This window comes from Vombatus ursinus, unplaced genomic scaffold (assembly GCF_900497805.2).
Source record: "Vombatus ursinus unplaced genomic scaffold, bare-nosed wombat genome assembly UNPS02014820.1, whole genome shotgun sequence".
NCBI classification, from domain to species: domain Eukaryota; kingdom Metazoa; phylum Chordata; class Mammalia; order Diprotodontia; family Vombatidae; genus Vombatus; species Vombatus ursinus.
In genome coordinates, this window is record NW_020954598.1 from 26,737,437 (window position 1) to 26,758,784 (window position 21,348).

The 21,348-nt window shown below is 39.3% G+C and overlaps 1 protein-coding gene across 3 annotated transcripts in view; it reads left to right on the plus strand.

The window, feature by feature from the left end:
* ACKR2 (atypical chemokine receptor 2) overlaps window positions 1–20,628 on the plus strand; it is a 78,968-nt gene extending 58,340 nt beyond the window's left edge. For 2 of the 3 annotated variants that reach the window (XM_027837278.1, XM_027837279.1), the window contains 2 exons: window positions 18,200–18,251; window positions 18,733–20,627. In XM_027837278.1, the coding sequence (XP_027693079.1) occupies window positions 18,200–18,251; window positions 18,733–19,875 (1,195 nt within the window). In that variant the 3' untranslated portion in view covers window positions 19,876–20,627. Of the gene's footprint in view, window positions 1–16,127; window positions 16,312–18,199; window positions 18,252–18,732 lie in introns of all 3 variants that reach the window. The other variant, XM_027837277.1, reaches the window with a different exon arrangement.
* Window positions 20,629–21,348: the final 720 nt, after the last annotated feature.

Genomic DNA, 21,348 nt, shown 5'->3' on the forward strand with positions numbered 1-21,348 from the left:
GTTATTATCTAGCCACAAACCCAGGCACTAGCTCTAGGGTCCTGTTCATGGGAAACCCACAGAGAGGTAAGGTAGGAATACCCTTGGAGAAGATACCTTAAAATGGGAACTTTAGGAAGTGTGGTATGGGACAGAAGTGGCTATGTCAAGAGACTTCAGTGGCTCCCTATTATCTCTAGGATAAGTTCCTTAGCTCAGAATTTTTTGGGGGGTGGGGGGAATTAAGTAACTTGCTCAGAGTCACACAGCTAGTAAGAGTCTGAGGCCAGATTTGAACTCAGGTCCTCCTGACTCCAGGGCCGGTGCTCTATCTACTGTGCCACCTAGCTGCCCCCAAGGCATTTAAAGTCCTTCACAAACTGGCTCCAGCCTGACTTTCCAGGTTTGTTTCATATCAATCCCCTCCTAAGATTCTACATTCCAACCAAATTTACCTGGGTGCTGGTGCCTGAACTCAGTTTTCCATCTCCAGCCTCTGCCCCTTAGGACAATCTGTCCTCCATCTCTAGGATGCAAATCCCTAGTTTTAATTTTCTCTCCTTGTTCAAATTATCTTGTATAGACGTATCTGTTTACATGTATCTCTCAATAAAATGTAAACTCCAGGGACTTTTTCATTTCTTTGTCTTTCTATCACCAGCACTGAGCAAGATGAAGTATGCTTATGGGTATATACTATATGTGTGTGTGTGTGTGTGTGTGTGTGTATACTATATACCAGTATATACTATACAGGTCCTTAATAAGTGTTTCTTCAAATGAATTGAATTAACTTAGAGTCAAGAGACCTAAATTCAAATTACAGCCTGGCCATATTAACAGTGTGACCATGGACAAGTCACTTCCCCTCTCTGAGACTCAGTTTCTTCCTCCATAAGACAAAGACAGACAGATATATTTCCTACCTCACAGGGCTGTTTGGAAGAAAGAGCTTTGCAAACCTCAAAGAACTATAGAAGTGGGAATTATGTTTATACTACAGACCCCATTGGGGGTAGGACTGACCAAAGGAGAACTCATTCTATCTTCAGAGTGTAAGCCTTTCCAAACATTAACACTTTAGTGAATAGTCTGCTCTTTCATAGGTTCTGTGATATCTGGGTAAATATTTGCGAAGTTTACAGATACATTCAAAATCCTGATTCTGTTTACCAGTTCTCACTAAATTGGAAAGGTAAAGAGAGGCAAAGGGTAACATTCCCATTTAGTTCATGAGATATAAGTATTTTTATTACTCTCTTATAGAGGAGAAAAATTGAGAGGAAAAAGGGTACAAGGACAAAAGTCTCTGTGACTCAGAGAGGAGGATCATTGTGGGTGTGGAGTAGGGAATTGAGAGGTCTGGGGGAGGCAGAGATAAACAGGAGTCTTGGGCCAATAAATTCAACTCAGTCAAAATGTAGGTGCTGGAGGGATATAGGAGTAACATCTGTGTGGTGTGTCCCCAGTGTCATCCCTTGCTTGGGTCATGAACACTTTTTCTCTCTCTGGATTGGCTCATCACTTCAGCCTGCCTTCCTGTGAACTGGTCTGGGTTCCCAAATAAAGACCATCTCCCCAGCTACATCTTAAACTTTCTTGGGATATGAGGAGTAACTTTACTGTTTGAGGGTGGAGAATTACTCACCATTGTATCTCCTGAATCCCCACCACTGTGTTTCCCAGCTATAAAAAATCATTCAAAATAACGCTATTAACTTTTTTAATTAATTTTTTTCAATTGTGAAGCGTTTATTTTTTCTCTTCACTACCTCCCCCTGACCGTTGAAAAAGGAAAAGAACAACAGAACTCTTAATAACAAATAAGCATAGTTAAGCAAAACAAATCCCCACATTGGCCATGTCCATAAATGTATGTTCATTCAGCGTATTAATCTATCACTTCTGTGTCAGGAAGTAGATATCATTTTTCACTACCAGTCCTTCATCCATCATGATCAATCACAGTACTGATCAAAGTTCTTAAGTTTTTAAAAAATATTCATTTTTCTAATATTGATATTATAGTATAAATTGTTCTGCTCACTTCTCTCTGCATCAGTTCATAAAAGTCTTCAAGATTTTTTTGTAAACATTGCTTTCTTTTTTTGTTATTAGTATTTTATTTTTTTCCAATTACATGTAAAGATAGTTTTCAACATTCATTTTTGTAAGATTTTGAGTTTGAAATTTTTCTCCCTCTCTCCCTTCTCTCCTCCCTCCTCAAGACAGCGAACAATCTGTTATAGGATATATGTGTACAATCATGTTTAACATATTTCCACATTAGTCATGTTGTGAAAGAAGAATCAGAACAAAAGGGAAAAACCATGAGAAAGAGAAAACAACAAAAAAAGTAAAAATAATATGCTTCACTCTGTATTTGGACTTCATAGTTCTTTCTCTGGATGTGGTTAGCATTTTCTATCACAAGTCTTTTGGAATTGTCTTGGATCATTATACTGCTGAGAAGAGCTAAGTCGATCATGGTTGATCATCTTACAGTGTTGCCGTTACTATGTACAATGTTCTCCTGGTTCTGCTCACTTCACTCAGAATCAGTTCATGTGAATCTTTCCAGGTTTTTCTGAAGTCTGCCTGCTCATCATTTCTTATAGCACAATAGTATTCCATTACATTCATATACCACAACTTGTTCAGCCATTTCCCAATTGATGGGCATCCTCTCATTTTCCAATTCTTTGCCACCACAAAAAGAGCTGCTATAAATATTTTTGTACATGTAGGTCCTTTTCCCTTCTTTGTGCTCTCTTTAGGATATAGACCTAGTAGTGCTATTGCTGGATTAAAGCGTATGCTCAGTTTTATAGCCGTTTCGACATAGTTCCGAATTGCTCTCCAGAGTGGTTGGATCAGTTCACAACTCCACCAACAAACAATGCATTAGTGTTCCAATTTTCCCACATCTTCGCCAACATTTATCATCTTCCTTTTCTGTCATATTAGCCAATCCGATAGGTGTGAGGTGGTACCTCAGAGTTGTTTTAATTTACATTTCTCTAATCAATAGTGCTTTAGAGCATTTTTTCATATGATTATAGATAGTTTTAATTTCTTCATCTGAAAACTGCCCGTTCATATCCTTTGACCAGTAAACATCACTTCCATCCTTTCTTAAGCACATTACATTTATAAACCGTAATTTTTTCAACCATTTCCCAATTGATGGGCACTCCCTTAGTTTCCAGTTCTTTGCTACTATGAAAAGAACTGATAAATGTTTTTGTACAAATGGGTTCTTTTATTCTCTCTCTTAGGTCTTTAGGGTATAAGCCTAGTAATGGTATCAGTGGGTCAAAGAGTATGCACAGTTTTAGTAAGTTTGGGGGCATAGTTCCGAATTGCTTTCCAGAATGGCTGGACCAGTTCTGCTCCACCAATGTATTAGTGTTCCTATTTTCCTTCAACCCCTCCAACATTTGCCAATGTCCATTAGCCCTTTATAACTTGGCCCCTTTCTACCTTTCCAGTCTTCTTATCTCTTAATCCCCTCCATGTACTCTGCCATCCAATGACATTGGCCTCCTTGCTTTTCCTGGAACAGGACATCTCCATTTCCCAACTCTGGGTATTTTCACTGGCTATCCTCCATGCCTGGAGTGCTCTCCCTCTCCTGGATTCTCTTGCTTCCCACAAGTCTCAGCTAAAGTCCCACCTGCTGCAAGAAGCCTTTCCCAGTCCTTCTTAATCTTAGTGCTTTCTGGAAGTATACTCAATTTGTCCTGTATATCTCTTGTTTGCACTTAGTTGTTTGCATGTTGTCTCCTCCATTAGACCATGAGCTCCTTGAGGACAAGGACTGTTTTTTGCTTTTCTTTCTAGCCTGAGCACTTAGCACAATACCTGGCATATAGAAAGGACTTAATAGACTGACTTTTTTTGCAGGAGGAGGGTCAACTTTTCTAGTTTGGTAGGTGTGAGTTAAAACTTCAGAGTTGATTTAATTTGCAGTTCTCTTTCAGCGATTTGGAGCACTTTTTTTTCATATGGCTATTGTCAGCTTGTATTTCTTCTCTTGATAACTGCCTGTTCATATCCTTTGACCATTTATAGATTGGGGAATGGTTCTTCAATCAGTTCATGAAGGTGGTGGTTTCAGAGAAGCTTGAGAAGATTTGTATCAACTGAAGTGAACAGAACCAGGAGAACAATTTATATAACAATATTGTAAATACTAACACCTTTGAAAGACTTCTGAACTCTGATCAACACAATGACCAACCACAATTCCAGAGACTCATGAAACATGCTGCCTACCTCATAGAGGTGATGGACTCAGAGTGCAGATTGAAACATTTTATCAAATGTTCATCGAAAATTTAATCAAATCATTGAACACAGCCAATACAGGAATTTATTTTCCTTGACAATACATGCTTGATATAGGAGTTTTATTTTCTTTCATTCTCAGTGTGAGGAGTGGGAGGAGCTAAAAAAAGGTAGGAGAGAAAGGAAGACTTTTATGGATTGAAAAAAAAACTGAATAAATTTCTTGAATTTCTTGGAAATGAGACACTCTTGTCATAGAAACTGCTACAAAGATTCTTTCTCAGTTAATTGTTTTCCTTCTACCCTTAGCTGCATTGCATTTGTTTGTGCAAAAACTTTAAAAATTTTTATATAATCAAAATTATCCATTTTATCTTTTGTGATTCTCTCTGTTCCTTGTTTGGTCATAAACTCTTCCCCTATCCATAGATCTGATTCCTTGTTCCCCTCATTTATTTATAATGTGACCTTTTGCATCTCAGTCATATCCTTTGAGAGCTTATTTTGGCATGTGATGTGAGTCTAATCCTAATTTCTGCTAGACTACTGTTCATTTTTACCAGTGATTGTCAAATAGTATGTCTTTACCCCAGGAGCTGAGGTCTTGGGGTTTATGGAACACTAGGTTACTAGCTCCATTTACTTCTGTATATTGTGTAGCTAATCTGTTCCACTGACCAGCCTCTCAATTTTTAAGCAAACACCAAATTGTTTTGTTGATCACTATTTTGTAGTATAGTTAAAGATCTGGTACTACTAGGCTCCTTCCTTCCCACATTTTTCCACATCATTTCCCTTATTAAGATTCTTGACCTCCAGGTGAATTTTGGTATTATTTTTTCTAATTATTTCTTGTTACTTTTCTTTCCCTAGGCAGGTAGATGGCATAATGATTAGAGCACTGGACCTGGAGTCAGGAAGACCCGAGTTCAAATTTGGTATCAGATACTTGGTAGCTGTTTGACCCTGGGCAAGTCATTTAATCTCTGTCTGCCTCAGTTTCCTCAACTGCAAAATGGGGGTATTAATAGCACCTATTTCATAGAGTTGTTTTGAGAATCAAATGAGATAATAATTGTGACACATTTAGCAGTTTTTGGCACATAGTAGGTGCTTAATAAATGTTTGTTCCCTTCTCCCTCTCCCCTAGTTCTATAAAATAATCCTTTTGTAGATAGATTGGTATAGCACTGAAAATGTAAATTAATTTAGGTAGTATTGCTGTTTTTATTATTTTGGCTCAGCCTACTTATGAACAATTAATATTTCCTTAATTACTTAGGTCTGTCCTTGCTTATATAAAAAGTGTTTTATAGTTGTATTCATAAAGTTCTGTGTGTGTCTTGGCAGACAGGCTCTCAAGTATTTTGTGTGTTTTATAGTTATTTAATTTTTTAAAAATTATTTTTATTTATTTTGTTAAATATTTCCCAATTATATATAAAACATTTTTAACAATCATTTAAAAAATTTTTGAATTCCAAATTCTCTCCCTTCCTATCTCCCCTCGCTCTTCATTGGGAAGGCAAGCAATTTGATATTGATTATACATGTGAAGTCATGCAAAACATATTTTCATAGTAGTCATGTTGAAAAAGAAAACGCAAACAAAATAAAATAATAGAAATAAAGAAAGTCTTTAAAAAGCATGTTTCAATTTGCATTCAGAGTTCAACAGTTCTCCCTCTGGAGGTATATAGCATTTTTCATCATGGATCCTTTGGAACTGTCTTGGTTCATTGCCTTGATTAGAGTAATTGTCTTCCTCAGTTGATCATCTTTACAATGTTGCTGTTATTTTTACAATGTTCTCCTGGTTCTACTCTCTTCATTTTGTTTTGTTTTGTTTTTTGTTTTTGTTTTTGTTTTTTTAGGCAATTGGGGTTAAGTGACTTGCCCAGGGTCACACAGCTAGTAAGTGTTAAATATTTGGTCTGAGGTCAAATTTGAACTCAAGTCCTCCTGACTTCAGGGCCAGTGCTCTATCCACTGCGCCACCTAGCTGTACTCACTTCACTTTGCATGAATTCACATAACTGTTTCCAGGTTTTTCTGAAACTGTCTTGCTTGACATTTTTCTTTCTTTCTTTCTTTCTTTCTTTCTTTCTTTCTTTCTTTCTTCCTTCCTTCCTTCCTTCCTTCCTTCCTTCCTTCCTTTCTTTCTTTCTTTCTTTCTTTCTTTCTTTCTTTCTTTCTTTCTTTTTTCGGGGGGGGGGGGGCTGGCCCTGAGGCAATTGTGATTAAGTGACTTGCCAAGAGTCACACAGCTAGCGTTATGTGTCTGAGGTTGAATTTGAACTCAGGTCCTCCTGACTCCAGGGCTGGTGCTGTATCCACTACACCACCTAGCAGCCCCCACTCATCATTTCTTATAGTACAGTGGTTTTCCACCATAATCATATACCACAACTTATTCAGCCATTCTCTAATTCATGGGCATCCCCTCAATTTCTAATCTTTGCCACCACAAAAAGAGCTGCTATAAAAATTTTTGTACAAATAGGTCCTGTTCCTTTTCTTTTGATCTCTTTGGGATACAAACCTAGTAGTGGTATTGCTGGGTCAAAGTGTATGCACAGTTTTATAGTCTTTTGGGCATAGTTCTAAAATGTTCTCCAGAATAGTTGGACTAGTTTTCAACTCCACCAACAAGCATTAGTGTCCCAATTTTCCTCATCCCCTCCAACATTTATCATTTTCCTTTTCTGTCATATTAGCCAATCTGATAGGTGAGAGGTGGTACCTGAGAGTTGTTTTAATTTGTATTTCTCTAATCGGTGGTCATTTAGAGCATTTTTTCATATGACTATTGATAGCTTTGATACTTGCATCTGAAAACTGCCTGTTTATATCTTTTGACCATTTATCAATTGGGGAATGGCTCTTATTTTTTTAAATTTGGCTCAGTTCCCTATATATCTGAGAAATGAGGCCTTTATTAGAGAAAGTCATGAAAATTTTCCCCCCAGTTTCCTATTTTCCTTCTAATTTTGGCTGTTTTAGTTTTGTTTGTGCAAAGGTTTTTTAATTTCATGTAATCAGAATTATCTATTTTATTTCCCATAATCTTCTGTCTTTTATTGGGTCATAAAAATGGGTACATTTTCCCATGTTCCCCTAATTTTCCTATGATATCACTCTTTATGTCTAAATCAATTATCAATTTTGACCTTACAATGGAATACTATTATGCTATAAGAAATGATGACATATAAATAATAATAATGAAGAAAAAAGTTCTACCCTATTAGACGATTTTGGAAAGCCCTTATGAAGTCAGACTTAATCGTATTTACACACATACACACCCACATACATGTGGAAAAGGAGGGCAAGATGCAAGAAAACTACCTTGGCACAAACAAATGTTTAAAGATTTTTAGTCACAACCCTCTTGAATGAGCAGTATATTTTTTTTCCAGAAGACAAAATCAATTTCATCCTTACTGATGCAAATGGTTAATACTGCACAGAAGTATGAATTCACAATTCCACAGGAATCTGAAAGTTACTAAGGCAATTTTCCCTTTTAGGATCATAATGACTACAGACTTAAGCTTTGCATTTTTCCATATAATACACAAAAAATTTCTAAACATTCTTAAAAAAGGAAATATAAATAAGTCTCAGTATGTCCTTTAGAATTACATAGTACAGCAAAAAATATTTTCTTCATCATTTGTTGGTAGTGACTCTGCTTAACTCCAAGTGATTTAGTCCAAATCCATGTGAATGGTGCTGTTGTCACTGGGATGACAGTCTCCATTCTGATGCAGGCTTTCAGCATTCATGTTATTTTTCACTTCAAAACCTTCATTCTTATCCACATTGGGGCCATTCAATGTTTTTTCCTGTTTGGGAGATTCTACTTTTGGTTTTGGTTGTGTTACAACTGGTTCACAAGTATGGATTAATTCGTCTATCTTCATTTTTATTTTATTGCCACGTACAACTGGGTCCTGATCAAGGCTTCTTTTAGCCTGAGCATTCATGACATTATTCATCCAAGCAGTGGTTAGATTATAAGAATCTAAGCAGTGGCTAGATTTTGAATCTGAGCCTTTCTTTATTTTTCTTGAGTTTTATTTGTCTGTGTTTTCTTTTACAACATGACTAATATGGCAATATGTTTTATATGACTACACATGTATAACCTACATTGAATTGCTTGCTTTCTCAATAAAGGGGATGGGGAGAGAGGAAGGGAAAGAATTTGGAACTCAAAGTTTTAAAAGTGAATGTTAAAAATGGTTTTTACATGCAACTGGGGAAAAATAAAATACTAAGCAAACAAACAAAAAAGCTTCTACAAATGAATTTATGGACCACAATCGGGTCCCTGCAGCCTTTCTCTGTCCTCAAACAGGGCCTCTTTCTATTTGGTCCTCCTACCAATTGGCCTGTCCTCACGTTTTTATCTGAAAATTATGATTGTTAACACTTGAATTTCATCAGGGGTTTTTTTTTCTATCAATAAGTTATTTTCTTCCCCTTTTCACAACCAAACTGTTCACCTAAAAAAGGGGCAAGTTGCTTTAACGCTTTTTCATCACCCAACAGTTCATTTTCTGCCCCTTTCAACAGACATCTTATGTATGAAAGGAGCAGTCCCTTACACAAAGATGAAAAAGACCTACCATTTCTGTAAAGCTTCTGGGTTTGCAAAGGTCTTTTCTCACAACTACAAGGATTTTTATTCCCATTTCACAAAGAAAAAAGCTGAGGTTAGTTTAAAAGGGAAAGTGATTTGTTCAAGTTGACAGTAAGTAGAAGAGTTAGGTTTTGTTGTTTATGGGAGTCTCTGGCTGACCGTGCATTTCAAAGATAACCCTTCAGTCATACTCTGATTCTTAACCCTGATTGTCTAACAGGCTGTCAGTGGCCTGCCCAGGCTATGGCCTCAGATTTGACTTGACTGTGATGTTCTCTAAGCCTGCCAGCACACTTATCGATCTGTCTCGTAGTTTACTGTTATCTGGTTGCCGGATTGCCTTCCTGAAAGTCCATGTATTCCATTCCTTCTACCTACCAGTGTTGCTCATGGCCTTGACCTGACTTTTATCAGGTGTTTGAGCCACGATGATCTTGAAGCCAAGGTTTCAGGCCAGGTGGTTCAGCAGCCAGCTTGGCGCAGAAGCCCTGAGAATACAAGGTCCCTGAAACTTGAGCCTGGGCAGGGTTTTAGACCTGGAACCAAGACCATGCTCTATGGGAACCAAGCTAAGGTATGAACCTACTCTTCTTTGCCTCCCCAGAGACTGAGGTAATGAGTAGGAATTATATCTCCCGTAGGTTGGGAGAATATGATGGGATATTTTCAATTATACTTTCTGAAGTAAATATCCCTTTGTAAAAGTTTCATTGTGTTACATATACAATAGCGTATTGGTAATTTGATTTGTTTTATATTAAATCTGCAAATTACTTTGCAAAGTGTTGGCATTTTTTTCTATATTTGCTCACCCTAACTGTGAGGAAAATTGAGGACAACAAACAATATATAACAGAAAAACAAAACAAGACCAGAAAATGCCACCAGACTTATTTCTCAGAGCTGAGTAGTAGAGAGGTTAACAAGGGAAAGATTTTTCTTCTTCTCTCTCAGGTTTGGTTCATCGAAACCATGCTGAGCACAGCAGATAGGCATCTCTGAAAAGTATCAATGCTGAGTCAGCTGAAAAACCAAGAGTAAAGTTGGATTCCCAGAATCCCAGAGGCTTGTTTTCCTAACCTTTTAGAACTTAAAAGGTCAGAGCTGTCAGAGTAATCTCCTCCAAAATTGAGAGAATAAATCTGTAGGTCAAGGGCCAAGGTATATTTCACTGGGACACATATCAACCTCATTTGGGAGGGCCCAAGGCCTCACCTTATTGTCTCTCACTGGATGACATCAGCAAAGGTGTCGAAACAAAAGTAGAGCATCCAAAAGTAAGTGAATAACAGAAGCCTACTAAGGCCTTTTTGAAGGCACCCCCCAGTTCCAATTCTGCAATTGCAGCCAATTAAAATGCTCCTCCTAAAAACATGGTTAGCGGGCAGGAACCAGTTACAGACTGTGGACGCATGCTCTGGTCACTCTTTTTTGGTTTGTTCATTCTTCCAGCCTCCTTCCTGAGTTTGAACTTGATGTTAGCGCTGGACTTTTACCACACTTCTGGAAGTAAAGTCTGGGCTAGTCCTATTGCTACTTCCTTGGGGATATTGAGCATTGCATTATTCCAGGATGTCAGCCACAGGCTGGGGACCTGCAAGCTTTCAGTGCTCCCAAGAAGGGTCTGATCCAGGCGTGATCCAGGTCTGATCGCTGCCCCCCTGGTTTGAGCTCTGTGAGTTCCTGACCTGGGTTTGGGTCTATGAAAGCATATAGTTCTACTAGACTCTGCCCCTGTCAGTCAGCTGAAAAGCTGAAATTATAGGCTCCCCCTTGGTCTAGGTTTCCTTCCTTGGTTATTCCTCTACAGGCTGGGCTAGATGCTGAGATTGAGCTCCTGCTCTGAGTTTGGGGTCTGAGCTACACCACTGCTGCTGCTGCTGGCTTCTGAACACCCTCCTTTCTCAGCACTGCCCAGGGCCTTCCTATCTGGGGCCCGTGCAGGTTCCCTTTTCTCTTTGCTCAGGATCTGTGACCCAGATTTGGATAGTGGGCAGTGTAGCTGCCAGTTGGCATCTCTCCCTGTTGCAGTGCCCATATGGGCCTGGGACCTCCTTTTGTGCTGGTGTGTGGCCTCTCCCTGGACACTGGAATACTCTGTGCACCAGGTGCCCCTGCCTAGACCCTCTCTCGGTGTCTGCAGACCTCTCTGTCTATCTCACCATGCTGGCCTGGGCCTGACAAAGTCACTGTGACTTTTTCTGTACTTCTCCATCAGGATTCATTCTATTTTACAGATTTTTATACATTTTATAGCTCTATTTGGAGGAGTTGTAGTTTGTAGGAGTTCATTTGCCTTGCTTCCTTCTACTTAGTCATCCTGGCCCCTCCCCTGCAGAATCTCTCCAAAGCGCTTCTCTCACAGAAACAGCTTCCCTAGCCTCCTCCATCTAGGGAGACAGCATCAGAGACCCTTGGAGTATGTGCCAGTCCCATCACAGCAATAACTCTCTAAAAGAAATAGAGAGGTAAACCATTAGAAAACAATTTAAAACCCAGAAATAGAACCAAATGAATGTAACACAATGAATTTGTGGCAGGGATAGAACTCAAGGCTACATCCTCTAAACAGACTTGAAGAACCTATGATTTCTCAGAATGGGTATTCTGTGCAGCACCACAGATCCCAATCCAACAAACCTTTATTTATTTATTTAGCACTGTCATGTCCTGAAATTAACCAAACGCATGAGTAGAGGAATAAAGCATCAAGATAACAGGGAACAAGATAACCTGCCACCCTGGGGGATGTCCCACCAGCAGACTCACAGGAAAAGGTTTTTATACTTTTAGGAGAAAAGAGGGAGGGCTAGAGTTTGAAATATTAGAATACTGACATCCTGCTCAGTTGTCAATCTTCCACAAAAGGCCAGCACTCAATGTTACTTTAAATTGTTAGCATGTCTAGTAAGATTTTAGGACTCCATCTTTCACAGACAAGGACATTTTAAAGAGGTCCTTGCTACGCCAACCTCACAGAGAACCATTATCATTATCTTTTATGTTTCTAAAGAGTTTTTTTTAAAATAACATGTTTACATCTATAACCCAAAAGAATTAAAAAGAGTTCAATTTTCTAACAATATTTCTAATCACATGAATTATCAGATTAATGTTAAGCATTATCTTTATGCACATTACAAATCAAATAACTGAAGTAATGGCTTAAAACCATTTCCTGATCCATACAGTATAATAAATTCTAGGAGGGAAACATTTCACTTAAAATGAGACTAGAATAAATTCATTTCGCCTGGATCTATTTTCCAATTGTTATCATCCAGAATCTCAATTTATAATGTCAATTATTTAATCTTATATTTTACACAAGGACTATTTATTCCAAGCATTTCATATTATGAGACATTATTTCCGGCTAATCTACTGCCAAAGATTTTAAAAGTGAGTGTAATTACCCCAATTATCACACTTAGAAACACCATGCTTATCAATTTTCTCCTCACCCTCTATAACTTTCTTTATTGGCTTTCAAATCAAGCTGCAGTTTTTTATTACTACTGTAGGCCTCAATCTGTCAACTTAAATAAAGTCAAACTTCCTCAAACCTTCTTTAACATGTTTAAGCCATCTGTTCATTTTTTTATATACCTCTCTTTCTTATGGTTCAAAAACCCAAACCTTCTTTCTACTTTCCATATTTTCCCTCAAGTCTTTATTTCTCTTTCCAAATCTTCTAAACCCATGACTCAGACTACACATCTTTCCTTTACATTTCAGCCACATCCCAGATTGCACGTACTGTTGTTAAACCAATCAGGGTATCTGTTATAGAGATGTTTTTAACAAATAGGAGACTAAAGAGTCTAGCCTTACATATAGTTTAGCACTTTCGCATGGCCTATTGTAAAAATGATTAGGATTCTCACCTCCTTTTGTACCATTTCCTGAAACTTCCTTACTTCTCCAAGTGGAGAAATTAGAAGGCAAGACAGGTTTGTATTATATTACCCTGATCAGACAAAGGGAAGATTTTAGTAAATCCTTCAGGTTAATTTCAATTTAGCCAGAATGCCCTCCCAAGGAGCCACATGGCTTAGGATGGATGGGAGGCTCCACATCATATCTATCAGATTGGCTAACATGACAAAACAGGGAAATTATAAATGCTGGAGAAGATGTGAGAAAATTGGAACACTAATGGATTGTGGTGGAGTTGTGAACTGACCCAGTCATTCTGGAGAGCAATTTGGAACTATGCCCAAGGGCTATAAAAATGTGCATACCCTTTGACCCAGCAATACCACTTCTGGGTCTGTATTCCAAAGAGATCATACAAATGGGAAAAGGACCCACATGTACAAAAATATTTATAGCAGCTCTTTTTCTGGTAGCAAAGAATAGGAAATTAAGGAAATGCCCATCAGTTGGGGAATGGCTGAACAAGTTGTGGTATATAATTTTAATGGAATACTATTGTGCTATAAGAAATGATGAGCATTTCTTATGCTTACAGGCAGACTTTAGAAAACCTGTAAAGACTTGTATGGACTGATGCTGAGGTGAAGTGAGCAGAACCAGGAGAACATTGTACACAGTAACAACCACAATGTGTGATGACTAACTTTGATAGACTTAGCTCTTCTCAGCAATACAAGGATCTCAGACATCTCCAAAAGTCTCATGATAGAAAATGCTATCCACATCCAGAGAAAGAACTATGGAATCTGAATGCAGATTGAAGCATACTATTTGCTCTCTCTTCTTTCTTTTTTTGGTTGTTTCTTCTTTCTCGTGGTTTCTCCCATTGTTTCTAATTCTTATTTACAACATGACTAATGTGAAAATAGGTTCAATAAAAAAAAAATCTCAATTAAGACTAAAAATTAAAGGTATAAGACACAAGAATGGGGCGGGAGGGGATGCTACATCTGAAGGTCTCCTTTCTTCTTAGCTATGAAATAATAAATCTGAATCTGTTATAAAAATGAGTGGGAGTCTCATATAATTTTGAGCAAAATTTCTAAGTTAAAAATACACACCAATTCAAAAATTATTCCTAAATTGATCCCTACTTCACTTTAATTTTCAAAACTCCCAAGTAAAATTTCAGACACTTCCTTACAAGTATCTTTTTCTTTTGTCAATCCAATCCATACATTTCCAAACTTGATCAGAGAAGTAAAGGGAAAAGAAAGCTCTTTTGAAAATTCAAAGCTTCCCAGAGTGGTTAACAAGGGTACACACAATTCTATTCGCATAGGCTCTGAGAGCCACACAGGCACAGAGAAACAAACAAAAAAGGGGCTTCAGGAAAAGGCTAGTTTGATTTTAAACAGAAATGACATAACAAAAAGAACACAGAGGTGCTTGAGTTTAGTCCAGGGCCTTGAGGTCACATGTGGCCTTCTAAATTCTCGGTGCAGCCTTTTGATTGAGTCCAAGTTTTACGGAACAAATCCTTTTATTAAGGGGATTTGTTCTGTGAAATTTGGATTCAGTCAAAGGCTGAGGACCTAGAGGGCCATGTGTGGCTTTGAGGCTGCATGTTCCCCATACCTGGCCATCACCCAACTCTCTGCTGAAGCAGGTAGTTGAAAAGCAAACAAAAGCACCTATCAACAAACATAGGGCTAATAACCGACAGGACTCTACTCTCAGTTTGGATTACTATCTGTCTCCAGTCACATGTACAGAAATACATACGCTACACTTAACATGCCACAAAAATGAAAAAAAGGCTGCAGCTGTCTTAAAAATTACTTAATGTGTATATACAAGAAAGTCCTTTTTTAGGTCAAATTCTGGGATATATACATATACATATATACATGGCTAATATAGAAATTCTTGAGCTTCTCCCTTGGGTCCTTCACATCATCTGATAGACTCTATTTTGGTTTTCATTTTTTTTCTTTTGAGATTCCAATTGGCTTACTCCTTCCTGGAGGAGAAATATTTTAGATTTAGCCTCCTTTTAAATTTTGAATTTTTTTAAATGTTTTCTTGGAGGGATGAAAGCCTAGATTCTGCTTCCCTCTTTATGGCTTCTAACAGCCATTGGTTAAATGAGTCCCACTCAGGGTGTTTGGTTTTTGACCTTGCCTTATTGAGGGACATTTTTAAGTAGCTAGTTTTATCTCTATCAAATAAACCCTATTGGGGACAGCAGTTTTGGGGATCAGATTTGTCAATGATTGCCAATGTTCCTAAAACTTGCTAATATCCAAACCATACCGTGAAGTCATCTGACCAGCTGCAGTTCCTTTTAGGGAGCCAACTAAAGTAGACCTCAAATTGATTGCCTATGGGTCTTTACCAGTTCTCAATTAAAGAGGCAACTCAACTAAAAAAGATGGGAGTCTGGATTCAAGTGTGATAAGGTACTTACTGGTCCGACAAGGCGTAGAGATTGGGCATGTCAAACCCAGGAAATAAATGACCAAAAAGCCACAGAGGTTATACAACAACTGTTAAACTCTGAAAAATAACATAAAATAAAATAAAATAAAATAAAAACAAAGAGCTAATAATGTTTATAAGCAAAAAGCATTATTCCATTGGAGGAGGGAAGCTAGACACATATGCCAGGATCCGCCTTAGGACCGAGCAGAACCAAAGTAGCAAGGCTAAGCCTTGATACACATAGTCATGGTTAGACAAAGAGCCAGGCAGTGAGGTGTAGCCATAGCAATGAGAGGGTTAAAGCAACAATGAAACAAGTTTGCCTAGTGGAAAAAGTCTATTCACAGCAGGACTTAATGACCAGAACATGGTTCCTGCAGGTGTTTGTCTGAGCTCAGAGACTACTTGTGACTGGCTTGAGCCAATTCTGTGATTCAGCTGCAGTGGAGTTCAACCAGAAGGTGATTGCAAAGGATTGTTGTTATGCCAAGCTCAGGGCACAGCTTGTTTGCTGGGCCTTAACTCTGGAAAATAGGGTGTCTCCTAATATTAAGAAAAGAGAGGAGTGAAAAGAGAGGGGTGGTCTTGGCATGGGGATGCTGACAGGCACAAGGGGCCAGTACTGGTACCAGAATATCCAGAAGCTCACTTCTGGGACCAAGGAAGACATAATCTTCAATGAATCCAGCTAGTGCTGCCACCATTTAATGTTAAGTCCTGAAATAAATCAAACTCATGAGTGGAGGAATAAAGCATCTTTAATCAAGATAACAGGGTGGCACATCTGTCACCCTGAGGGATGTCCCACCAACAGACTCACTAGAAAAGGTTCTTATATTTTTAGGAGAAAAGAGGGAGGAGGTCACATTAAGTAACATGAGATGCCAGCTGCCCTTGGCAATCCAAGCAAGGCAAACCCACTCATTCTGGTTAATTTACCCTTCGTGATCTAACTTGCCATAACTCTAAATGAAGAGGACAAAGACATTAAGAGCTGAGATCCAGCTCAAGCTAGGTTCCTTTGCAAGGTAAGATCCCAGGGTGGGAACTTGGGGTGTGGTTTAAGTTCAACCTAATGGAAAGTAAATATCTTAAAAGTAAGAATACAAGAACATTACTAAAATTCTGACATTACTAGGATCATTAACAGGGGATGGCAGGTAATACTACATTAAGTATTGGCAATTTTTCTGTCATTATATTAACAATCTTTCTGTCAGCACCTACCATGTCTCCACTGTGGTGCGTGCCAGGTATTAAAAGATGAGGGAATTCCTGCTGTCCTTGGCAGAGGATACAACATGTAAACAGCAAGTGCTCATTCATGTGTGGGGTACAGAGACCAATGAATCGGAGAGTCAAAGATATTAGCAAAAAGAATAGTTCGTTTATTGACTTTCTTGTAAGAAAGGACACACCCAGCATCGCTGAAGATGGCTCCAGCCAGGGTGTGCAAGGGAGGGCAGCTCAAAGCCAGTTTATGTAGACCCTAACTCGGAACCCCCACCCACCCACTAGCTCCTCTTTCCATTGGCTGGGCTTCAGAGCTCACAGTCTAAGCGCAGAAACTTTTCCCCAGCAACAAGGTTGCAAAAAGGTGCAAAACAAGCAACTGTTGGTTCAGCAGGAAAGTAAGATAAAAGGAGGGGAGAGCCAGAAAGCCTGGACAAACAAGATACTTTTCGGGGACATCGCCTGATGTACTCCCTTATCTTGTTTACATGTTTGAATAAATCAGTAAACCAAGAAATCAATTAATCAATAACCTAATCTCCCCCTGTCCTGTTTTCTTATCAATTCTGTGGGAACCAAACTGTTAGCATTTCTCACAATTACTAAAATTCTGACATTACTAGGATCATTAAGAGGGGATGGCGGGTAATAAATACTACATTGGGTACTGGCAATTTTTCTGTCATTATATTGACAATCTTTCTGTCAGCACCTACCATGTCTCCACTGTGGTACGTGCCAGGTATTAAAAGATGAGGCAATTCCTGCTGTCTTTGGCAGAGGATACAACATGTAAACAGCAAGTGCTCATTCATGATTATTAAAGGAAGGAGAGAGCCCTAATGATTAAGGAAATCAAGAATGCTGAGACTTAAAAGAAGTTGGAGAAGAGCTGGAGGCAAAGAAGAAGTGCATTGCAGCCATAGAAGATAATGTCACACTTGAACAAAGGAGGGAAGTGGAAAGCCACATTTGCGTAATAGCAGGTAGAGCAGTTTGGCTAGCAGGAGAAGGAATGTGAAATATGCCTGGCAATGCAGGCCAGTGCTAAATCCTGAAGGGTCTTACATATCACTCTGAGGATAGAGTTTTGTTTTTTTTTATAATTAGAGACCAGAAGGAACCACGGAAGGTTCTTGAGCAATGGAATGACATGGTCAGACTTGTGCTTTGGGAAGATTCTTTTGGCAGCAGTGTAGAGGAAAGATGGGAGAAGGTCAAGACTGAAAGCTTGGAGATCAATTGGGAGGATGTGGTAATAATCCAAGTGAGAGGTGAAGAGGACCTGTACTAGGGTGGTGGCTGTGTGTGTGTAGAAAGAAAAAGATGAATGAAAGATAGGTTGTAGACTAAAACGGACTAGGAAAAATTACAGATTGGACATAGGGACTAAGGGAGAGGAAGAGTCAAGGATGACTTCGAGGTTGCAAACCTGCATGCTTGGGAGGTGCCTTCAACATAAACAGAAGATTCTGAAGGAGGGACAATTTTAGGTTAAGATATTCCATTCTGTTTTGGGCATGTTGAGTTTGAGATGTTTATGGGTTATCCAGTCGGAGAGGTCTGGCCGGTGGTTGGTGACGTGAGTCTGGAGTTCAGAAGAGATTCTAAGGCTAGATATATAGCTGGTACACTCTTTGGCCTCATTCTCCCACAGTGAAGCTTGTTATATTTTCCTCTCAGAAATCTAGGAGGTGTCTCTGGAGGTTGGAGTGTCTCTGGAGCACCCTTCAAGGTATGTTCTTCTTTTCATCTCCGCTGTTAGGTGCTAACCTCAGTTCTACCTACCTCAGTAGCTAACCTCAGTTAACTACCTACGTGAAATTAGCTTTTATCAAAGGATATTTCCTTTGAAGATATAGTAATAACAAAAGTATAAACATTTCCCTCCCACCCAACACCCCTAACACCTCAGGGGTACACTTTCTTCTATAACACTTCAGATGCTGAGAGAACAGGTTCAGACTTAAAGCTTTTATATAGCATTGGTCCCATCAAGTTCACATTTAAATGTAGCATTGTTGCTGGGTGAGTCTCAATCACTTCCCTAATCTGAATCTCAGCTTTCTTCTCTGTAAAACTATCCTCTAAACCCATGTGGATAATTGAGTTCCCCATATATGTGATATCCGATTCTTTCATAGAAGTAAATGTTTGTAGAATGGAATGTTGAGTATACTTTGCCTAAACTAATTTTTTTCCTTTTGATTTTGTAGCTCACAGAGAAAATCATCTTTTTCTCCAACATGACAGTCACCCCTCCTGCTTCATCTACGTCAACTAGCCTTGAAAACACCAGCATCTATGACTATTACTACCTTGATAATTTCCTGGCTACAGTCTGTAGGAAGGAGGCCATCTTGTCCTTTGGCCAAATGTTCCTGCCTATCTTCTATTCCCTGGTGTTTGTCCTGGGCCTGGGTGGAAACCTTTTCTTCCTCACTGTCCTCCTTTACTCTGCTCGTAGAAGACAGGTAACTGAGGTATACCTGCTAAACCTGGTTGTTTCTAACCTCCTCTTCGTGGTGACCTTGCCTTTCTGGGGGGCCTCTGTAGCCTGGCATTGGGTCTTTGGGGAAGCCCTCTGCAAAATCATATGTACCCTTTACACTGCTAGCTTCTACAGTAGCATCTTCTTTCTCAGTTGCATGAGTCTGGATAAGTATCTGGATGTTGTCCATGCTCAGACCCACCATCACCTGTGGACACCAGCAAAGAGCTGGCTCCTTTCAGGTGGGGTGTGGACAGTGGCCCTGGTGCTTTCAATCCCTGACCTGGTCTTTGCTCGAGTGCAAGAAGGCCCTGGTGGTATGCAGAGTTGTCATCTGGACTTTGGAGACAATGGGCGTCTATGGAAGGTGCTTCTTCGCTTTAAGCAGAGTATTCTAGGATTTATCCTCCCGCTTTTTGCGATGGTCTTCTTCTACACCCGAATAGGCTGCATCCTCACAGTCCTAAGACCTCGGGGCAGGGGCCGAGCCCTGTGGGCAGCTGCAGCCCTGGTTGTGGCCTTCTTTGTACTGTGGTGTCCCTACAATATTACCCTGTTCCTGCACTCATTGCAGGACTTACAGGTCCTTGAGGGCTGTGAGATCAGCAAGCATCTGGACTATGCCCTTCAGGTGACAGAGAGCATCGCTTTCACTCACTGCTGCCTCTCCCCTTTCCTCTATCTCTTTGTCCACCATCGACTCAGGAAGCATCTCAAAAAGGTTCTAGAAGCCATCTTCAAAAGATCTAGAGAGTCCTCTGCTGCCCGTCCCTCCCAGACCAGTTATTCCAGTAGTTATTCCACAACCCAAGAAGAAATGACTAGCACTGACAATCGGGAAGAAAGTTTACAGGATCGTGGAATTTAGAGCAAGAAGAGACCTTAGAGCTCATTCAGTCCGACCTCCTCATTTCACAAGTGAGGAGTACTAGGAGAAAGTGTAAATGACTTGCCCAAGGTCACCAAGGAGTAGGTAGTATTTGTGGGTTTTGAACCCAATTCTCTCTAAATAGAGCTCCTTCACAACCAGGACTGGTTCCTTCACGACCAGAACCTTCCACCAAACATCATGTTGGCCTGTTGTAGCCAAAACAATCAACCTCAGAAATAGGAGATGTGGATTTGAATCCTGGTCCCGCCATTTCTTAGCTGTGTGACTTCCGTATAGGGTTTCGTGCAGTGGCTCCCAAATCCTTTAGATGTAAGAACCCTTTTTTTTAACAACCACAAAAACACTGACAAACCTTCATGTAATAATAGATGTATTGTTAACATCCATCAACTAAGGAAACAGGTCATAACAAAATGACAATACCTGGTAAGGACTCTTAGACCCTTTGTGGTAAGTCTGGGCTCCGAGGAGGGCCACAGTCCACATCCTGGGATCCACCTGTATGGTGGAAACAACCCTGGATTTGGAGTCAGAAAACCTGGCTCCAGGTTCTAGCTGTGCTGTATACTCCCTAAATGATTTTGAGCTACTTGCTTTCCTCTCTGAGCTTCACCTTCTTCAATTATAAAATAAAAAGGTTGGCATTCTAGAAAACAATTTGAAATTATGTGAGAAAGGTTATTAAATTGTGTGTACCTTTTGATTTAAATAGTTCATTGCTATATATATATACCCTAAGGAATCTGTAAAATAGGGATGATAATAGCTTCTACCTCCCACGTTGTTGTGAAGATCAAAAGAGATAATCTTTATAAAAGCACTTAACACAGTGTTTGGCATACTATAGGTGCTATAAATATGTTAGTTTATGTTAGTTAGTTAGATTATGATTATTACTATGGAGGTTAAAGTCAGAAAGATATGTTTCTTGTATACCAAAATATTCATAGCAGCACTATTATGGTAGCGCAGCTCTGGAAATAAAGTGGGACCCTTTCGGTTGTGGAATGGCTGAACAAATTGTGGCATGTGAATATTTAAAGTGCATGAATGTTGCCTATGTAGGTTATGCGTCCATCCACATGAGTCTGTGTAAAGGTGGCTAGAATAGTTCTCAGTACTTATGAAACACTGAGTTTCATTCTGTTCTCCAATATAGAGGAAGAGCATTATTCAAATACCAGACTTGAGCTCTGGGTAACAAATGTCATGGAGTATTATCGCACTGCAAGAAATGAGAAATGTGGAAAATTCAGAGAATGTTGGAGGGACTTTATGACCTTGCAAGGTAAAGCAAGCAGAACTGGGAAAACCACCCCTATAATAATGTAAATGAAAAAAAAAACCCTCCAAAATGTGGCCCCACAGAAGAGGTAAGAAAACGTGCCTTCCTTCTTTTGTTGCAGAGACAGTCCCTGCTCTCAAGGGGTTTACATTCTAATGAAAAAA